Here is a 22,526-nt window from a genome sequence, read left to right as displayed (position 1 = left end):
AAGTAATTTCGCTTGACACGATCGTTTCGATAAAAAAAGTAGTAATTACAGTAGTAACTTCTACGAATTACGTTATCTCTCTTTCTTCGGCAATAGAAAATCTAATGGTAGAAACTATTACGATCGAAAGATAACGATGAATCATGTAACGTTCTTGATTAGGAGTAAAGGACAGAAACTACGAAAGCAACGCGTAGCTTCACCGAGTTGTTTTATCGATCAACGTGACATCATGCCAGGGAAATCGGAACCACACGACGAGACTTAATTTTTCAAATTAAATCTTAGACTCGATTAAGATCGATATCAGTATACGGAAGAATGCGTATTTTCCAAATTTATTTTCCGCTTTCAGAAAGTAAAATTTATATATGATAAATATTTATTTTCTTAATTCGTGATATATCGTGTTTTTAAAACCATGTACGTAATTCCGAAGGACTTTGTAGTTCATTATGTATCATTGATATCGATTACTTCGATACAACTCTATACATTTTTCATCGCACATTTCAGTACAGACATACTACTTGACCTACATACTTGTACGAATCAAAAGATTTCCATCCTATTCACAGAAAAATGTTCGTACCTAAAGAAATAAAAACTAGTGCAAGCTACGGTATCGTCGCGAACCGTAAATGAAGTCACGGCATAAATGATCTTTACATTCTACTTTCAACGTTACTAATTTGTTAATATAAATTGGACAATCGTTAGGAATAAGTTATATTTCTAATTCTTAATACTTAATACTCCTTTATAAGGAATCTTAGAGCGCTTAAATTTTCCTTATCGTGATATCGCGGCAGAAAATAGTTTCCCCGTTCCTATGGCGTGTGCACGGTGTCGGCGGCAAATTTAACGCGAAGCGAGGCGACGCTACACCTGGGACTCGCGTCTACTCACACGCGTCCTAGAAAAGCGATCTAGCGCGTGAGATTTGAGAACACCTGCGACCAAGCGCCAAGACGACACCGTGGATCGATATTTTCCATACTACGTCGCGCGTCGTCGTCCGCTTTTGCTCGCATCCACCATCTCGACGAGACAGCGTGTTGGTTTACGCAACGAAATCGAAGCGAAGGGCAAAGGTGACGCGGAGGAAGAGTGGCCTCGTCCACGGAGAAACGAGGGACGAAATTACCGAGACGTGTGCCACGATCAAATGTTACCATGTCGATGGAGCGTGATGTTATCGAAAGTTTAGATTCATCGATCGATGAAATTTCAAGGAAAGTTCTCTTTACCTATATATTGTATCATTACAAAATATTGAAATATGAAATATTTTTAATATTGTGCGCGCGCATATGTGTGTGTGTGTGTGTGTGTGTGTGTGTGTGACCGATCTAGACGGAATCCGAGGAACGAGAGAGCAACACAATGAACGTGATGTTCGAAGCAACTTGTTTCTAACGATAAAAAGAAAAGTGTACGGTACTCCAACTGAACGACTCGATGCATCGAGAGATTCGAAAGATCGAAGATACGTGATTGGAAAACTCGAGTCTCAGTTTTCGTGCTTTGAGAACGAAATGTTTCTCGAGGGGAACACGATGAGCGCGATTTTAACCGGAAGTACCGAGTATAAGTCGCGACAAAAGAATCGTCTCGAACGATTCGTCTTTAGAGATCCGAGAGATCTTTCGAAATACGCGAGGGGGATTTTACGATAAATGTCTACGTTAAGATCTTTGTTGAAGACGATTACGATCGATAAAAGTATCTCCTAGGAAATTACGTTTATACGTGTGAATTAAAACGTCGAATTAAAAGCTTTTCGGATGCCAGAAACCGCACGTTCGATGATCGAAAATCTTTTCAAAGCATTCGCTTTCAAGATACACGAAAAGCTCTTTTTACAGAAAGGAGTTGCCCCGATCGGGAGTCAGATCTAATCTGTAAGTTTAATGCATTTTGGCGCGGCGCTGACAGATTCGCTGAAAATAGGTACTTGTCGCGATAAGGATTTACGACGAAATACCGTACCGAAGATCTTCTTCGGTTCTCGAACGAGAGAGACTCGGCGTTAATTGCGATCACGAGCCGGCAACCTCGTCACGATAAAATAATTACTCCGAGATATTTCGCCAATTAACGTGCTTTCTATCGGCCAAGTGAAAATTCTTCGGGATTGATCGCGCGAATAAACGAAATTGTTTAGGATGAAATTCGCATAGTTACGCTGTTACGTGCAAAGATAGATCTTGGTTGAAGTATCTGATATTTTTTCACGAAATAAACATCGTTTCATCTTTTCTAGAAGAATTTCTAACTCTTCGTTACTCGGTATTATTTCGTTTATTATCGGGTAATTTATATTCTATCAAAAAAATGCAAATGTGCTTGAAAAACGCTTACAAACTCGTAATAATATCGTTACTCGTTATATTTTCGTTCCACGATCGATATTGAAATTAAAATTAAAATTAAAATTAAAATTAAAATTCAATCATAACGAAAGTAATAACAGTTAAAAAGTGGCTTTTAAAAGAAAGAACACGTTATTTCGTTATCGTTGGAAGCGAACAAAAGGTACGGAGGTGTGCTCGTTGCATTATGAAAGATCGGAAATTACAGTGAATCGAAATTACAGGGACTTAAAGGGGAGCAATGAGGTCTACTTACGACGATTCTGTTGGGGGTGACGTCCAAGGGTCGAGCTCCGAGGACAGGGGTGGCCGGAGCGCTACCCCTTCGACAGGCCTTCTCGTAGGACGTGTCTGAAACACACAGGAACATTTGTGATTTAGCAACAGGGTAATTCAGCCGTTTCCGGTACGAACGAGGCCAAACGGTCGCGTTAATTATCGTATCTCGTTTCGTATTCGATGCGAAAATCGAAATGCTATTCAGCGAATAATCGCATTTCCCTCGATTTTCCTCCCTACAAGCAAGTGGCATCTTTGAGTTTTCGTACGAATGGTTTAACCGACGTCGAAACGATTAAATCTTTTTCGCTTGTTCTTCCGTTTAAAAGAGTAAACTCCACCTTTGCTCTTATTTAACCGAAGCATTCGCAAACGATTCTTACGTTTCTTAAAAATCAAGTCTACGCCTCTCCACCTACGCTTTTCGCAACAGACTAGGGGAAGGATCGAGTTGGACATTTTTTCGCACAAACGTTCCATTATCCGCCGATCGATCGTTCACACACTTGTTAAAGATTCTCCGTATCCGGAAGCAGTTTCAGAGGCCTCGAAATAGCATTATTCCGGATCAAGGAAGGGAATGCGGAGATTCGTGGGCGCGATTAAAAGAGGAACTTCCGTTTCGGAACCGGCTGCTCGTTCGCATACTTGGAACTCGGTCACGGCATAGTCGGAGCAATGCTGGAACCTCGTAATTTCAAGAACGACAACAGGCCATTGTGCGGTCGTGGGGCCATTCACGGGATCCCGATAATGGTGGCGTTCCATCGAAAACGCGATGGAAACGCTTACAATGACCGAGGCGCTGTGTGCAAGTACCGCGTTCTGTCTGGGAATTCGTGAACAGAGGAATCGATCGTTACCAGCGAGCGCTTGTCCTTATCTCTTCTCGTACCGTCTGTAAAAATGGTTGGCGATCAAACGCGTCGGATGAAAACGATAAAGAATTCTGAATGAGTTTACGAAAATGTCGGAAATGTTTGGAACGATCTGTTTTTCATTTAGAAAACAGTATCGTAACTACTTCTTTACGATTGTTATTGTTATCAATTTTCTACGAGATAATCTTACGATAACGATTTAACCTATAATCGTACGATATTATCGATCGATAAATTCTACAAATATTTGATGAGAATATATATGAGATTCGCTTTTTATTTATTAAAAATCGAGAAAATTAAACTTCGCTCGAAAGCCTCATTCGAAGCGTCGATTTACGATTAATCGCTCTATTCGCTTCCGATTCCCAAAATAGTCTCGTAACCGGCCACATATCCATCGTTAAATCCACTCGTGCGAGCGTTCAACTCTAAAACACGAACCAAACAATAAGCGTCGATGTTTAAACGTTTCGAACCGGGTTCCACTTTCTATCACGCGATTAATTTAAAAGTCACTCTACCGCACACGACTCTCGTTGTATACTTTGGCACGATTCTTTCCATTTAATCCCAACTAACTACTCAGCGTGAACTCGAACGGTACTTGGAGTACTATAATTCGTCTTTCGTCCCTCTTCCTCGCACGCGTTTCTGTCAACGGAAATCGACCAAGGGAGAGAAGAAACGAAAGCTGCCCTGTAATTAACGTTCCCGCGAGAGCCTTCGGTGCTCGGACTTTTCTCTCTCTCTGTTTATGGTCAGCGATTTAAACGCTCTTCCTGGCTCAAGAGTCTCCAGTTACAGGGCCTTTCTTATTCGTTGCTGGCCCAGCACAACGAGATTCGTGCGTTTCTTGCAGTTAACGATCCGTTAGCAGGAGTCCGTTTACCGCTCGCTGAATTTCATTTATCGTTAATTAGATTCGACGTGATCCAGATGCGATCCCGATTTGCGTTCACGCATCCAACGGATCGTAATTAATAGCGTTTTGTCTCGTTTGTCGCTTTCGTTCGATTCGACTTTTCCTTAAAAAATATTATTATATTCGGATCAACATTCGAATATTTGATTTATGATATTAGAACAGGTACGTAAATCGATCGTTAGACATATCTAATATATTTTGCATACTATATACATTTTGACGATAATTTCCATAATTATTGGACATAAATAATCGGTACACGCTATCTTCACGAATAAGACGTTAATAATTCCTCTTTTCCAATTACGTATCGGGAAGCTTGTTTATACTTGCCAAAGGATAAAGGATAAAGGATAAAGAAGACTTCCATCGTAGGCATCGTTTCATATATATCGGTCGTAATAGCATATATCCAATGACGTTTAATGCCCGCATAGACTGGCATTCAATTCTTCCCTCGGTACAACGCATCAGCGTATAAAATAAAACACAGCCGATGCGTTTACGATCCGTTAAATCCGCATTTTCGACTTTTATCGCGTGTTCTCGCCAGTGACGGTTTTTTAAGCGATCCCCAAGTTAATTTACCGTCTGACGATCGAAGCAACCGCGACGTTAATAATCTTGTATCTCGCGACTTCGTCGTTCCTCCATTATGTTGATTGCAAAATGCAACCGCCAGATTCTACGCCACGATTGCGCGCGAATTTCGCCGTTTCATCGAGTTGTAAACCTGTGACACGTCGTAATTTCCACCAGGATGTTTCCCGATACGGATAAAAGCTTTGCTCGGTCCGTACGGCGAACAACGTTCAAACGGAGACAAAAACAGATATAGAAAAAAAGGATATAGCGTTTTAAGAGCAGGAATTCTACTACGCAATGCCCATACGTAAGATGGTAGCTGAAGATGCTAGGAATTTTAAGGGGAACCTACCGTTCTAAAACTTAATTATATGCTGGCTAAATACGGGAAGCGAGGCTGACTATCAAGAGTATAGCAAGGCTGCTTTTTATTTGGGCTCGAATTTAATTAAAACTGAAACAGGCGTGTTTGCGACCGACAGCTGTGCCGCTTTTGTGAAAATCGCGTGACACCTTTCGGTAAAAAAAAAAACAAAAAAAAAAAAAAAGAAAACACTAGTGGTCGTGTCGTTGAAAATCCAGTTGCAAGAGGGAAGGAAACTGGTCCTTCGACCAGTCGTCCACCAAGAAACACGAGTGGAAAAAGACGACGCGCGTGTCGTCGATCGAATGGACGCTTCTTTTGCCAGCGACCTGTGTCTGTGACACAAATTCAATGGTATTCGACAAAGAAATGGCGTACAAAAGGGAGGCAATTTCTTGAAGAAGAAACGCGAGAGACGAGCGGGATGTTTCTTGGTAAAATTTGCGGCTCAGAAGGGAATAGTCGCACGGACGTTGTGTTCGTACGCTTTAGACGTAAAGTGGAAACAGCGATTGAAAACGAAGATAATCGCAAGAGAAATTAGTGTTACGTAAATTTATATTCGCTAGGTATCGTAACGAGCTTCCTTGCTTTCGTTATTTTCGATACTTTCGAAAACGTTCGACAAAATGTAGACAGCGAAATTGTGAATTTCACGACCGTTGTAAATACAGCATTCTGTAATTCAAAGTCCGTAGAAGTTTCGTCGGAAAGAGCAAACGAGCGAGCTCGCGTACAGCTCGAAAACACATTGTGTCGCGACTCGTACGCGAATAGCTAATTGGCCATTGCGGACAGAAAGGGCACCGGTTCTCTCGCGAACCCTTTTCCCCCGCGATAGATGCACGAGAGCTGGGGCTGCAGCTGCACGCGGCACCGTGCAGCGCGAAAACGCATCTTTTGTGCCGCGGCTGGAGCAACAGCGAACGGAGGCGGTGCACAAAGCTGGCCCCGACCAGCCAAAGATCAATTGGAATTGAAACGAAACGAGAGCGAAAGAAACGGCGCGCACCCCACGTTTCGAAATCGTGAGCGTTTCGTTAACGATGGAACCGCGTGACGCGAATCCTTCCATTATTAATGATCCGACACGCGAATCCCTCCCGTGTTTGATCGCCGTCGATCGTGATCGCACTTGCATCGAGCGAGACGCAGCGGATCGATCGATCGCGTTTCCGTTTAGAAACGCAGGCTATGAAATAACGGGCCGAGAAAGGGTGCGATTGTCGGCATTCCGTTCTATTGACGGGGCGGGTTCGGCGCGGGAACAATCGGAGATTTTTGACGAAACCGAAACGGCTGCCGGCCAATTGATATATTTTATTGTTAGTCGTTCAAACGAGTGACCTTCTTCGACCTAGTTGGTCGTTGTTAAGGGTTGCGCACTGTATCCTATGTATTTACACTGATCCGCTTGGCAGTTCTCCGTTTGGAAAGCGATATATTAGCACAGCGGGCCAAGTTGATGGAGGATAAGGGTTGGAAATGCTGTTAATGGTTGCGATTGGATCTTCGTTTCTACCAAGATGGAGAATTAAATACGCTATAGATCGCTGTCTCTGAAATTTAATAAAATATGAAATTTAAAAGAATTCCTTTCGAAAATGGTGTCGCGAAAAAGAAAAAGAATAATTTGTTCTTGAATAAAATTGGTCTCGCAACGAATATCTGTATATTCAGCGAAGATGAAATATTTCGTAACGATGTCAAGAAAATCTCAAGTTTAAAACTTCGAAACTACGTTATTTCGTTATTTCAATTGGTAATATTATAGAAGCGGAGTTGGGTAAGAACTAACAAGGTTGGTTGCGTAAATCCACTTAAATATTTTGTTACTCACGTTACCGTCTTTCAAACATTCCAATGTTCCTTCGGTCGCAAAACGTGCAACAATTACGAGTATTACGCGCGAGTAAATAACACGCGACAAGCAATTGGAAGTAAAACGGTGAAAATTTCTGTCGGCAATCGGTTTAATTTCCAACGGCGATCGTCAACCGTGCTAAGAACTCGAAACCTCGCGATAGAATCGCGGACTATTCAACGGTTCACAATGCACGATTGTGTGGTTCGCAAGGTCGACCTCTTGCATTCCGTCGTATGACGTAATGGCGCGTTAGAGGCTACCGATGTCGACTGGATTTTCGGTTGGAGAGACCCACTCTCGTTAAATCATTCATAAACGATTCGATTCAACGGACCACCCAACGAGGCAGAATGCCAGGCATTCAAATTCTACGAGAACCGACGTGCCATTAAACCGTTACAGACGTCATGCGTACGACGAATCTGCAATTAAGCTTTCCTTCGTTACAACGTCGATTATAACGAAGTTGACGATTACGAACAGTACCTAGCTGAATCGTATCTCGATCGACCGGGAATTCAATCTCTGAACAACGGATTAGACTTTTTCTATTTTGGATAATTTTTAATCAGACTATCTTAGAGTTTAAAGTAGATACTATCGTAGTGTCCGTTAACGTATTTGCCAATATTAGATACGATATTAGATAATTTTCATTATAAATTTCCAATTTTCCGTAAAAGTATCGTATAACGAGAGACGAGATCTTTTACGGCAATGTTGTTTAGTCTCGGCCGATAAAGCAGGTCTCTCTCGAGCGCGTCACAATGCATAGACACGCTTGCACATCGACGATACCGTACAATCCGTGCACACTCTGATAAGATCGCGATGCAAAACTCGCTGGCTGACCGTGACAAGAAGCGGTCGCGAATTTACGAGCCTCGCGTTCACTCCCGGTACTATCCTTAAGCTGTACGCGCAACAAAATAGAACGAGAGAAAAAATTTCCAGTCTTTTCGTTATTTACCGATGCTTTACGATAGATCGAATGTAGAGGCTAGAGGCGTTAAAAGTTGCTTTCCTCTTCCTTCGTCGTGAAATGTTTCGTTTTGTCCTAGACACACGCGTTCATTCGCTCGTTGGTCTCAGCTTCCGTTCCAAAATCCATAAAGTCCCGATTCTTTCGACGTGCCATATTTCTTTCGCCGAGATTATTACCGTCGCGTTTGCGACGATGGATTTGATACATTTCGACTAATTTCGGTGATATCGTGCCGCGAATTAACGAGCGGTCCCAGCATCGGTGCTTTATCATCATCATCTTCGTGTGGTCGACTTTGTTACACAGCCAACTATGGCCGAGATAAGCGGTTGCCGGGTGTTAGAACCTCGATTGCCCGTGCTGATAACGACGGACCTTTAAAACCACGCTATTGAATCTGCACTCATCTGCGATCAGACCTCGAATCTACCGATCTGTTTCGTCCGACACCGTTCGATAAGCGCGGACTCGCGATTATACAATACTTGAGATATTCCCGCGATTTCTGCCTCCGTAGACACAGACTTGTCGTTGAAATCCTAGGATATCTGGTATGTCGAAATATCGCTCCTTTCGTTATGCGAATGCTTTCTCTCGCGAATTTCTTTCGGGACGTGTAAATCTACTTATTTCGAAATAAATTTCGAATCAAGTTAAACTCTTTGGAGGAGCATTACGCGTATTCGCGACACTTTGAAAGCTCATAACAAAATTCTCTACGTAATAGTTTGACGGAAAGAGGACGGATAAAAGTTATTTTCTTTCTAAACATAGACGCGTGTTGTTTTTAAATTCATCCGAATTCCGAAATTCCAATGTCGTATTCCAAAGAAATTTTAAAGATGAAGATGAATACGGATGATAAAAGGAGCGAAGAACTTCGTTCGGTATTATACATAACCTATTCATCTCCTCTTCCAGCTGCCGTCAGCTGGAAATTATTCGAAACGCGCTAAACTCGGTTCGCGGAATCCCAAAATCCCCCGGCAAGGTTTTCCTTCCACATTCCGCGGAACGTTTGGCGGACGTCCAAGAATCTATCTATCTCTCTTCCTCCCGGTGTCTCCATTAGACAAGGGAGTTCTTCAGGGGACAATGCACCAGAGGAGAAACGCTTTAGTCGCCCGCAGAGTTTCTTTTAAATAGATCACCCCGACGAGATTCAAGGAAATTTTACGCTATTCCCCGCAAACTCTGTGGTTTGGAAGATTAATGCAACGAGGAAATTCCGAAATAAAGGTCTGACTTGCGCGAACTTCTGGAAAACTTATATCACTCGGGATATTATTCAAGGGCTATTTTAAGTTTCAGTTAAGTGGATTTAAAACCAAGTATTTCGTTTGGACGTTTCATTCTGAAAAATATATTATTCAAAATGAATGAGACGAGGAACATGAATTTTATATTCAAGTTCGTACGAGTAGCTTCGTTTGCTCAAAATATACGATGTCAGGGCGAACTGAAAAAGATAACGGAAGAAAGAAGATTTGTTAACAAATTCCCACTTTCCCGTTTCTCCGTCGATCGAGTGTGTCGCGAATCGCCTTCGAAAACGGTTTCGCGTATACCTTTTAAGTATTTGAGTCGCTTTTAATTACGAACGCCATAGACGAAATTTTCAAGCGTTCCAAGTACCTATGTACATCGTCGACCATACAAAACACAATTTGTCGTTCGAACGCGTGTAACAACGTGACTCGTTATCTTTCACGATCGAAGAACTTGCTCTGACGCGAAAACAACGTAGAAGCGATACGTTGGCTTTCGGTTTTCCGTTTTCTGTCTGCATTCTTTCACCGATTACCGTTATTCATGCCGGGATGCTGCTACGGAGAATTAATTACTTCGTCTTTTGATCCGAGAACAAGGCCGCGAACGAGTTACACTCGTTTTTGCTTAATGAAAAAAAAAAGAAGGAGTAGACTATTATCGATTAAAACGATAACCGCACCTGATAGAATATCATGTCGAAAAGACGCGCCGCGCCGGTTCTCCGTCCGATCCGATACGCGCAGTCGGTAAAAAGAACAACGACGACAGCCCACCGACTGGACTAGTTTCTATTGAAATCGACTGCTAACCGGGGCTGCGATTCATGGGATTCATACGCCATTAACCCCACAATGACTGTTAACGCGTTGAAAAAAGGACAGGACGAGACGTATGGGGTTGGTACGTTTAATTTATCGCTTTATCATATAGTGACTATCCTGCTTGCAAAGTCTACGCTCATTACTAACGATCGACGAAATGTGCGCTCGATCCTCCTTTTATGGGGTTCCAAGCGTTTTACGTTGTCCACCGTGAAATCTTATTAAATCTTAACAATGTTGCGACGATGTATTCGACGAAATACGCGTTCACGGTTAAATCGAAGAACAATTTTCGGTACGGTTTGTTGCCACTTTGTTGCGATGCTTGACAAAAGGTAGTTGGACGTGAAGAACGGCGTTTCGAATGGCGATCGCAATTTCATTACCTAATGCTAACGATTAACTTTTATACAGAAGCTATTTCTATATCGAAGAGATGCTGTTTTCAAATAAATGATGGCAAAACGTTTTAAATATATCGTACTATACGGTATTGTTATAAACTTTAAATTATAAATACAAAGTTAGCACACAAGAGTATCGATTTAATGTAATTAGAAATTCTTCGGTAACGATAAAAATTCATAAAGCGACGATGATATCGATCAGCGTCGGCATGCAAAAGACATCAGGTTTACTGGATCGAAAATTTTTCGGTCAAAAGCAGACAAAACGAAGTAATAAATCGCTTTTGAGTGCATCGAATATTCTATTTTAAAATATTTAGCTTTAGTGTCGTCGAAATTTTAAAATTTCATTTCAGCAAACACTTTTAACCAAGAACCTAGAAATCAATTATACCAATTAATCTTTAGGTATACGTAAAAATTCTTGGATACACCAAATTTACCATAATTAGAATCGTTTAATTAAATTACTGCAAGAAGATCGAATCCATCGCTGCTCATAATCCGATACTTTGACGTCCAAAGTCTGGCGTCCCGCTACGAGGTTGCAAATTTCGTCACTCCCCCTTCTTTGTATTCGTCCTCTCGACTTTTCGCATCGGTTATTTTTACAAGCGACAGCCTGCACACGTACAGGCTGCATCCTCGATCTTTCTGCACGCGTCAGCGCAGACTCTATCGGAAAGCCATCACGCGAGTACTTGTTCGGTCTGTCGTGTCACCGGCGCGGCAACGCGCGAGAACCGCCTCGGGGCTGCTTTTTAGACTGTTTTCAGCTGTTCGACCTATTGTCCCCCGGCTGGAATTATTTATGGCCGAAGGATGACCAAACACGATTTACGTCGGATATACGTGAACACACGCTTGCGTGCGATGTTGCTCTGCATTGTTCCCGATGGACATAAGCGTCCGCTTCCTCGGCGCCAGGTTCATAGTCGTCGTCGGACATGTCGCAGCAGCGGCAGTTTCTTCGTAGCCTGATGTATCGATATTCGATAAATCGTGCAATTCTGTTGGACACGAGTGGAATGGAAAATTCCGGAGATTAAATAGCAAAATATTTTACAGAAATTTTGGAAATTATATAAGATCGAAAGTATCGAAATATATATATATATATTTAATAAATTTTCAATGAAAATAGCGAGCAAGTTATATTATAACTACGTATAAGATAACTCTATAAATTTCTAAAAAGGAGAAAAAAACTATTTCGTCCCTCCGCTCAGGGAAAAAATAAATTTTATCGCGCTTGTCGAAAGAAACGCCGATTCGTCTTGGTTGATTTTGTCGCATTTTCTCGAGTTTTCGACCAGTTGGGCGTTCATCTCCAAACAAGCGTGTTTCGTGTGTTAAAATAAGGCGTGAATTAGCTTATTGCGCTATGAATTCACGAAAACGATAAATTCAGAAACCCTATTTACGACAAATCGTAGCCATTGGAAATCGCTTTCCCCTAGATACATCGATGGTATTATGTATCGAACATATGCAGAAGGAAAGGACGGTAATTTGTCAAAGGAACGTCAAACAAAATCCCGAGTTTCGAATGCAATCTGCGCAACGATTAAAATTCATGAATGGAAGCGTGAAGTCACGGTTAGGTTATTAATTTACATGGTATCTGTTGATCCGGGACGACGATCGCAACGTCGAACGGATGGAAGTTTCGTCGAATATAGCGTGGTAAATCGTCGAAAGCTAATGACGGTATTCTGATTCTGCGATAGAATTCCTTTCGGCAAAATTTATAAGTAGGGAAATTATAGCGAGATAAAGTTTTCATGGATTTATTACTACGGTTAATCTTTATATTTTTATCGAACTTATATCCCGAACTAATCTAAAAATTCCATTAAAAATTCTGCCGTCGTTCTTTCCCCACTTTATAAGCACGGAATTACTATTAATAAAGGCTCTCTCCATTCAACCCTTATTCGTCATCTGTTCTATTGTTCCAACAACCAAATCAGCCACCGTCACGCGTAACGCTGTTGCCAAGAAAAGAAACGAACACGTTAAAAACGCCGTACACGTGATTCAAGTTTCTTTACCAGCATTTATAATCTGTAATCTATAAAATCCAATGCGGTACGCGCACAACGAATACGAGAAAGGCGTGAATGGTATACAAACGAGCAAAGGCGGATTTTCAAAGCGACGATGACACAGAGGTGGACCGTAGCGAGCGGCCAGATGTTCCTGCCTTTCGCTCCTCGGTGAATCTCTTCCGCCTAACAAGATCTCCCTTTGGTCGTTTCTATTTTAATAGAGCCATCCTTTTTACGACGCGCCAGTCAACGGTTTCTGGTTCGATCGTGAAAACGGACGGAGAAAGAACGGCGAAATAATTTTCATCGCGATGAAAAATTTGCCACGTGTCCGATAAAGAGCTTAAAAAAGGTATAGAAATGCATACGCACTTATAAACGACGTTTAATATTCAAATCGTTCCAAAACATTTTGAAACGGGCCAAGCCCATCAAATAAATATACAGCTCAAATAAAATAAATAGGTACATGCTAATTTCTCATCGGAGGCAGTCGCGAATTTAATCCCTGGTCACGCTTTCCCTCGTGTTCCCTTTTTCATTCGTCGTTTTGACGGATCTGTCACGGATAAATTATTACCGTCGATTAATGACCGCGTCAAATCGGACAGATCCGATTTCGCACGGTGCGCTTTATGCAGATGATACATCATCAAAATGATGCGTCAGACGATGCAGGACATAGCCTTCAGAAAGAGATACGTCCAGCTATAATATAACAACTAAATTCTCACGCTTATTACGTTCTTGCTTCGCGACTACTCGTGAATTTTAAACGTAAAAATTAATTCAAGTTTCGTCCGTTCCTTTGAATCATCGTGTTAATTGATCCATTAACCGCTATTGTTTCAATTCGGGGATCATGCTTAAAAACAAATTTCATGCGACCAACGACCATGATGATCTTTGAATGAGAATTTTTCTTCAAACCAGACAGTTTGAAACACGTTCCTTTTCCTTCTCTTCTTTTCTTTTTTTTTTTTTTTGATTTCTGAAAAATCGAACAAGTTAAGTTCTAATTCTGCGTAATTCGATCGCCAAACAGTTACTTAATTCGGCTTCGATTATTCGACAAACAAAAAGCAACTTTATCAAACGTTCAAAGAAACTTCATTACGTGATCGTCGTCGCTAGCAGATACATACGTATAAAAAGCAGAAGTTCAACCGACTCCTTACGAAGAGATCAAACACCTGCAGAGATTAGCAATTTTTTGTTGAGCGCAATCCCTACGAGCGATAAAAGGCACGTGGGAAAGTCACGGACCAATTTTAAATGGGATGTTCGGGCCGTAGTTGGGCCGTGAAATACTAACAGCATTAATAACGGTCGATCGTACATTCTCCATGGGGCAAATATGGATTACATCCGAATACCCGTGAAACACCTATGCCCGTTCAACTAGAAGGACCTTTTCATACCACGTACGTATTTAGAGTATAAATATAAGTCCATTAGGCTACGCAGCTTGCGTCGCTAACTTTTATTTATGAATTCCATTGTTTCGCTAATCGTCCATTGGCGAAAGTTTTATTGGTACCTTAAATCGATAATTGTACGAGTTAATTGCTGCAGATGTACCTTTTTCCACTTCGACGTTTGGTCGGTTTAAAGCTGCGTGGAAAGGGACTTGTTCGTCTACGTAATTTATTTTTTCTTTCGATATTTTTGTAAAACGTGGAAAGTTGAAATATTTATGAGACGAAATTTTTGTTCCTCGAATAACCTTCCTCGTCGCATCGCGAAGGGTTAACCATTCCTGATGCCATAGAACTCTAACAATGAACTGTACTTGGAATTACGTTTCGTCAGCCATAAACCATGAATTTGAACAATGATAAAATCTATCACTGAATTGCCCGTATATATTACGTATAAATTCACGTAGTCGTAAAAATCGTTAAAATGTTTAAGAAATCACGAGTATCGGCTCAACGGAAACAAGTTTTTAGAGGGAAGAAAAAGTGGCATATGTAAAGGGAAGGAGAATCGCATCTTAAAACATCCGTCTCTTTCTTAACAACGAGCGCACACACGCGTTGTCCTTGCACGTTGCAAAAGCGACTTCCTGTTCAACAACTTGGTCGCGCCTTATCCTCCTCTGTTTCTTCAGTTCCGTTCATATCGGAGGATGCGCCCCGCGGAGAAGGTTACAACGTTGCGTCGTGTTTCTTTTAAGGCCCGATGCAAAGCGGCTTTCGGTGGCTGCTGTTTATCGAAACCACGTATCTGCATCGATGATTCCGTGAACTTGACGATAATACGCCGCTCATGAGAGCGTTACGTTGTGGCGAGTTCACGAAGAAAAAGCCGATCCGCCATAGCAAAGGAGAATTAAAGGAAAGAATTTTATCCTACATCTAGTTAGGTATAACGAGCCGTTTCTAACAAGGGGATGCTTTTCATCCGTGGTGTACTAATTCGTAAACTGTTAATGGATAAATCGAATGGTTGGAACTCAAAATAGAAAATGAACGTTACGGGAACACAGATCGTTCGCTGTTGCTCGAATGAAATCCATTTGAGAAAAATGACGCACGGATTTGACGTACGTAACGGAAAAAAGTTGGGAAAAAACATGAATAAATAAAATAGCTTTAGATTAACATCTAGATTACAGTAACGTAAATTATGTCGGACTCTGTTCATACGACATAAATTATTGTTTTTTCATCGTCATGAAAACGACCTTTTACCGGTTCAAGCACGTTCCATTTGCTATCTCTTTAAACAATTCTTCAAGGTTCGCTGACAACGTTCGCGTTGCGTATTATCAAACACGTTAAACGACTTAACGATCGTACGTTACAAGCTAGTTGCCTCTTTAATTGCCTCGTTTCAGAAAATCAAATACCGTTTTCCGACACCAATGCCAAGGAAACGAATACAGTGTCAATGGGTCGGCTTTGCAAATCTTCGAGGAAATCAGCGAGGAAAGCGCCTTTATTGATTATATATCGTGGAAAGGTCAATCGGCGCGTGGTGTCGTGGTCTTTTCCATGCCGTGGGCATGTACGCGAATTTCCTCGAGGCCGGTTCACGTGCAACAGGCCGCCCGTTAGATCGCACAGTCAGTCGGCTGGCAAGTATCGACGATACGGTAGGTCAGTCATGTTATGCAAAGAGCGTGGGATCAAGACTAACGTAAGTAAGCGTTACGTTACTGCAACGACCGACTTGCCCGGTCCGCGCAAAACCTTCATTCAAGGGCTTCTTATCTTTTTCTGTTCCTTTTTCGTGTTCGCTAGTATAGGCTCTTATTGTATGATTTGCCTATTTACATATGCCGTAGGGAACGGTGTCCGTAGATAATCCTAAATTTCAGTGAATTGTTACGTATTACTCCTGTTTTGTCAGATCGCATGAACGCAGTCCTAAATTTAACGATATGGATCCTGTAAATTATACAATACCTGACATTTTTAATTACTATAACGGTAGAACTATAAGAGTCAAACGCAGGTACTATTATTAACGAGGCACAGTTTTTAATATAAAATTACTGTAAAATCTAAATAGAATAGTCATCGGTTAATCTTTGAAAGATGATGCACTTACATCTTACGCGCTTGGCAGGAAGAAGAATAGTGGATTAAATAATTAGCAATCCGTGAATTCATGACATACGTACCTTCTTCGAGCGCTCTATCATCGAGCCTCGATTAATACAGAAAGATTTTAACTCTTTCACTTCCGGCTTGCCGATGAATATTAATTGATCGATTAAAATTCAAATCCGCAACATCGATAGTACACACGTTGATTTGCTTAATTGCAATTAAGTACTATGTTGTTCTGTAGTCGCTTTTAGAAACGCCTTTCTAAATATAACTCGACTCTCGAACGTAAGTGTATTAATTTGCAATATTCAATTAGAACTTTATAATTTCTGACTTCAAAATGGTAATCTTTAATTTCTCACTTGTAAACTTTCGCTAATAATGTTAATTCAGACATCTGCAACGAGATATTACCCTAATTTTAAATTTTGCAGAACGGCTATATTTCGCGTTGCGTCGACCTAATTTTTCGTGAAATATTAACATTGCTCGTTAAATATTAAATATATTATAAATATCTTCTATGCATACCGTTCCAATAGCGTTAAAAAAAATGCGCAAAATAACGAAGTACGCAAAATAAATGGTCTGTATCCTCGTTCCAACGTATTCCCTCTATCCGTCTATTTTCTCTATTTTTCCGTCCTACTACCTCCATTACGTTATCCAGGAAAAATGATACGCAAGCCCCGTTGAACAAGCGTGAACAAGCGTGAACAAGCGTGAAAAAGCTACGAACAAGGAAGCGTCCGAACGTATTGCAGCCGCAGCATACCTCTAATTGAATCGAAAGCCGGCCTTGTAGCCAGAAACGAACCGTGCTCCCTGGGGAACACGATCTGACGATATTTTACGCCGACTTCGCGGCAGACGATGCAACCACACTCCTGCCGTATACTCGCGGAACTGGTTCCCCTCGAATAATAATTATTCCCTTCCAGGTAAACAGGCTTTATCTCGCGATGTAGGTCCCGCGACCAGGCCTCTGAAACGTGTCAGCACCGCGGTCGAGTTTCTCCTCTCCTCCTTCCTTTTCCTTATACCTTCGCTTTTTTCTTCTCTCATTTTCTTATTACGATTCTCAAGGTTACCTTGCGAGAGATCTCGTCCTTTTATCGTTGATCGTACAGGTGCTCTCTGACGTCCTCTTTTTCCTCTTTCGCTGTTAGCGTTCGGTGAAAGTTTCGATAGGCATCGCAAGTTCGGTAGACAGGCCGCTATAGAATATCGTATCGTAAAAGAACGGCCATTACGATAATTTTGTTCTTTTAGTTTCCTCCAAGCGTTTTCATATTCGATTGCATCGGGTAGTCGATCGAAGGATGTTCGCGCAATGCGATAAATTGTAGCTTTCGCGATTGATTTCCTCGTCTTTTACGTAATAACGTTTTACTTTGTCATTTCGCTGCTTGCTTATTTATTTCGCGTTGCTACGGTTGCGACAATTTTACTATCTTGCCTTTTTTATACTTTGGATTTTTACGTTTCAACTTCCATCGCGTTCTTCAAAAGTGGTATTACTGCAAAGCAGTATCGATAAAGTTGTTTCTGCCCGAGCTCATGAATTTAATTTAATATATTCCTCTCGTCTGAATTATTCTACATGGTAATTTTATATGCCGTTGCAACACAGTCAAGCTGTATTAAGTTCTAAAATAGGCCATTTGTTATGTAAATTACACAGGTTAAAGAGGAAGCAGCGTTACGCGCCTAACGATAAATTGATCCACATTTTTGGAAATGTACGAGCCTTATACGCGTAAACCAGTTTTGTTCTACGTTAGTTGTTCGTCTTTGCATAGAAAGTCGGTTTATTATCGATTACGCCACGAATTATGTCCAATCAAGCATATACACGTCTCGTTATACGCGTACGTTCGATAGCGCCTGCTGCATTACATTATTTTATAAAGAGATTCATACATTTAACCAAATACTGGAAGAAAATCTGCCAGCTAAACCAAACAGAAAATAATTGCAATGCATTTATGATTGCATAAATTACCTATCAAAATTTAGTCACGTAATGTAATATCTTTCGACAACGCAAACGCTAAAAAGAAGATATCGATTCTTCGTTTTGGAAATCCGTCGGTCCATCTACTTGAAAACAACACGAGACCCTCGTTTCCAATATGTTTTTCGAAAAGTTCTTTCTCCATGCTACAGCCACCCAAAAATGGAGCTAATGAAGTAAATCGTACCTAACTCAACGAGTGTCGGATCTTGTAGCAGCTAACGACTTAGCACAGGAACAACGTAAACGGAAAATTCATTATAGAACATCGGTGACCTATGGACTTAGACATTTTCATGTACTACAATGGATAATAGTTTCTAACTTTATCTCGTTTCTATTATTCTTTTTTATTGTTTTCGTTACTATTACGGCGCTGCTATTATGAAATCGAGTGCTTTATTACGCAGAGCAGCTGTGTATGGAGAAATTCTCGGTGTTCTCGGACTGTGAGTTTATGTAAAACGAAGAAAAACGTTATATAAGGGATTAACGTAACGTGTTCTCTAAAATTGTCGATTATAAAAGGAAAAATCATTTTATCGACGATCCATCGATTTTCTTTAACAATTACCTACTTCGACATCGAGCGAAAAAATAATTAGGTATGATCAACCGATATTAGAAATAACTTCCTGTTACCACGTCGATGCGTGTCAATTTCACGATATGTTAGTGCGATCCGCGTCATAAGTGGACCTTCGAGCTATCCACAGGATCGTTTGGTTCTCTAACACGAGAAATACTAGGATATTAGAGCCCATAACGCGTCAGTTGCAACTATAATCAAATTACGATAATTACAGGTAATTTTTATCGTATACTCTTGAAAATATAATTTTTGTTTTTACCCAAATGACAGAGACAAAACCAACGTGCTTTTTCCCAACGCATGGACCAAAAGTGCGCTAAGACGATGGGTATTATGTAAAGGCAGTTTTCATCACGATGGGCACAAAGCGCAATTGAAACGCGGCATAAGGCAGCCGACACTCGAGCTACGTAGCGTGTATTTCCGATTACCAGGCTCGTTTCGAGGACTCTCGTTTCCCTTCGACCTTTTCTCGCTCGAGGCCCTTTGTGAAAAGCGAGGACCCACTCACGTTCTGTATCCACGAACCGGACGAAAGAACCGAGAGCTCTCAAGCGCGAGCGATGCGATTGCACATTTTCAGCGTTCGCTGCGGTTCGACCCATTAAGCTCGAAATCGAGTCGCCAAAATAGATCGGGCTCCCATCGATAATATTTTCCGTCGCGTTTTCTCGCGCTTCTGTCGCGAGTAGATCACGATGAACGAAGTTCGAGCGTGATCGGCGAACGATCGAAACGTTGCCAACAATTAAAACGCTGACAACATCTGAGAATATCTCTTTCTTTCTCGAGAGCGAGAGAAATTTTCCAAGGAATCTTCGTGAAAACAAATAGAACGGTACGAGGGAGAAGGGCTTTGGGTGACGCAGAATTTAGAATTTAGGATTGTACTCAAGTTTTCGCACGTGTATGAGGCAACGAATTTCGCAAGTACGATTTGTCAAATTGTAGCAAATTACGACGGGTATCCAGTAAATTTGCAAAACGATCCGTCTCTTTAAAAAGAAAAATGTCATACATAAACCTCCCAATTCGTATTTTCGACCAAACTTCTCTAACAAGTACGTTAACGTTAATCGTATAAACTATATATTAACATTTTTATTATTACATTGGAAATTCGGTGGCTTAATAAATAACGACGAAATTAGACCGACGAGCAGCAACGATTCGCAAATTTGCGATATAAATCTCTGACCCCGGAAGTGGGTCACCATCGGTGTCAATTTATATTCTCGGAGAAGGCAGCGCGATGGCCCGTGTGAGGTCACCTTTAATCGCGAATTATCGTCCGCTACAAACGTGCTCGTTGTTCCATCGCATGGTCCCGCGTCGGCGGAGTTTAACGATCGTTAGGGAACCAAGCGTTTCGTTTCTTGTAACGATCGGGATCCTTGCACGAAAACCCACGGACCGAGGTTAACCGTTTGCTGTAGATGCCAACGATTTCGACGTCCTGATACATCATACCCTTCCTGTATCGACGCGAGTTCGCCTTAATAAATAAGACATCGATGATAGTCTATTTAGATAATATTCACGAATGAAAATAATCGCTAAAGAGAAGCCAAGAACCACGTATGCAAAGCGGAGATAAGCGAATACATAAATACCTTTCTTCTCAATATACATTCACATCCACCTCGCATAATAAAGGGAAAACAATCAACGCGACGCGCACTCTCGTGACTCAGACCGACATTTTTCATTTCCGATCGAACAATGAACATCCGCCTCTAGTATCTCGCGTTTAAACAATTTCCGGGTTTGTTGCAAATTGTCCACAATGAAATATTATTTATGCAATCCTAGGCACATAGATTCTTTCAAGAGAATACTTAATTCTATTGTGTTCCTTAAACATTCATAGAATATTCATTTAGCACGATACGATGGTAATGAACGTTAATTAAATCGATTAATTAACGCGATAATCGTTGGGTTCATGCTGAACGTGACCTACTTTAAATCGAATAAATTTGGCAAATTGAACTTGTTGCAAATTTAATATATAGTTTCGTACTGTTTAGCTCAACCGTAGTTTAAGGTACTCCGATAAAATTCAACCAAAGTCAAGAGATTAAATAGACGCGTGAAAAAATATTTAAACTCTAACCTAACCGATAAAGTACCCATCTTTTACGCGAACAAGGTAACCGAATCTTTTATACGTAAAACAAAAGCGACACACGTTTGTCAAGATACCGATTACTGATACCGTTCTGCAAAAGTTTCCAACGTAGCGAAATACGCTTATACGGATTTGGCCGATGCGTGCGCGCTCTTATCCGAGGATCAGCGGAGCTCACGGTTTGCCAGTGAGATCAAACAAAGAGAAAAGAAAAAGGGGAAAACGTCGAGCGGTCGTCGCCGAACTCGTCTTCGCGGCATTATCGTCCCACTTGATCGACATTCCGCTTCGGTAATAACGATTATCACGATAATAATTAAGGATAATTGGAGCGGAGCCGGGCACGCGACCCTGCGCGACCAGGCAGATGCGACTGGCCGTTCTCGGCACGCTATAGAGTGGAGGTGCAGCTGCACGTGCACATGCAGATGTCGATAGTGACAAATAGCGTACGGGGCAGGTCCATGGATATAGGCGTGATTCTCGATATAGGAATTGTGGAACAGCGTGTTAGGATGTAAAGTGGTTCATTTTCTAAACATTTTGCGAAGAAATTAGCTCAACGGACTCTGGCAAATCGATCGTCTTCGCGCGTATATTCATGGAAGATAAAATGTATCGATAGTCGCGATCCAAGGAACGTGCCCGAAACGATAGAGGAATACAAATCGAGTTAAAAGAAAAATCGTCGTTTCTTTGATCGCGATGTTCGTCACCGTAAACGATTAACTCGCTGTTCTTTAATGGATGCGAAGCCGTCGTTAATTCGCAGGTGTCGCAGCTGCACGAGCGGCGAGCGCATGCATGCACTACCACCGGTAAATTCGCGTGTCAACGTCGTTCGGTTGCAACGTGCACGCGTGTAGTAGCATAGATATCGTAAAGTGACATTTTCAACAGGGTTTAACGTCGTTCAGCTGAACGTCGTGGCGATTAATCGTCATTTCGTTTCGTACTTTCTCTTTCGTGCAAGCTGCGCGTAATCTTATTTGGGTTAAATCGTACCTACAAACTTGATCTTTCAATTTGGAACATTCGTCTTTTTCGTTTGTGCGGTCTATAAGATTAATAAACCAAAACAATTTAGTACATAACGAAAGATACGTTGACGTTTCGTACGTTTATATCGTTTATATTTGCTGGAAATAGAACGGAGATTTACGTTCCATATCTTTCGATCTTCCTCGTATTTTAATAAAATGTTTCTTGTAAAATGCACGATTAACCGATGAAATGTTCATTTTGACGATAGAATCTTTTGTATCGATATTACAAGTGGTATATAGTTTCGATTCGTGAAACGTTCGTATTAAGTTTTCGAGCTAATAGTACGTAAGCCAATTCGTTGAACTAATAGCTGAACTTAAATCGAAAAATTGGATAGACCGTTCGGTAAAAGGTGCAAAAATTC

At 41.2% G+C, this 22,526-nt stretch overlaps 1 protein-coding gene across 20 annotated transcripts in view; it reads right to left on the bottom strand.

Moving 5' to 3' along the window:
* The window catches only part of LOC100652225 (ras GTPase-activating protein raskol), a 254,380-nt gene that overhangs the window by 22,013 nt on the left and 209,841 nt on the right, over positions 1 to 22,526 (bottom strand). For all 20 annotated transcript variants that reach the window (XM_048404028.1, XM_048404035.1, XM_048404036.1 and 17 more), the window contains one exon: positions 2,632 to 2,726. In XM_048404028.1, the coding sequence (XP_048259985.1) occupies positions 2,632 to 2,726 (95 nt within the window). The remainder of the gene's footprint in view (positions 1 to 2,631; positions 2,727 to 22,526) is intronic.

The sequence above is a fragment of the Bombus terrestris genome, chromosome 3 (assembly GCF_910591885.1).
Source record: "Bombus terrestris chromosome 3, iyBomTerr1.2, whole genome shotgun sequence".
Classification (NCBI taxonomy): domain Eukaryota; kingdom Metazoa; phylum Arthropoda; class Insecta; order Hymenoptera; family Apidae; genus Bombus; species Bombus terrestris.
This window is presented reverse-complemented; position numbering and strand designations above follow the sequence as displayed.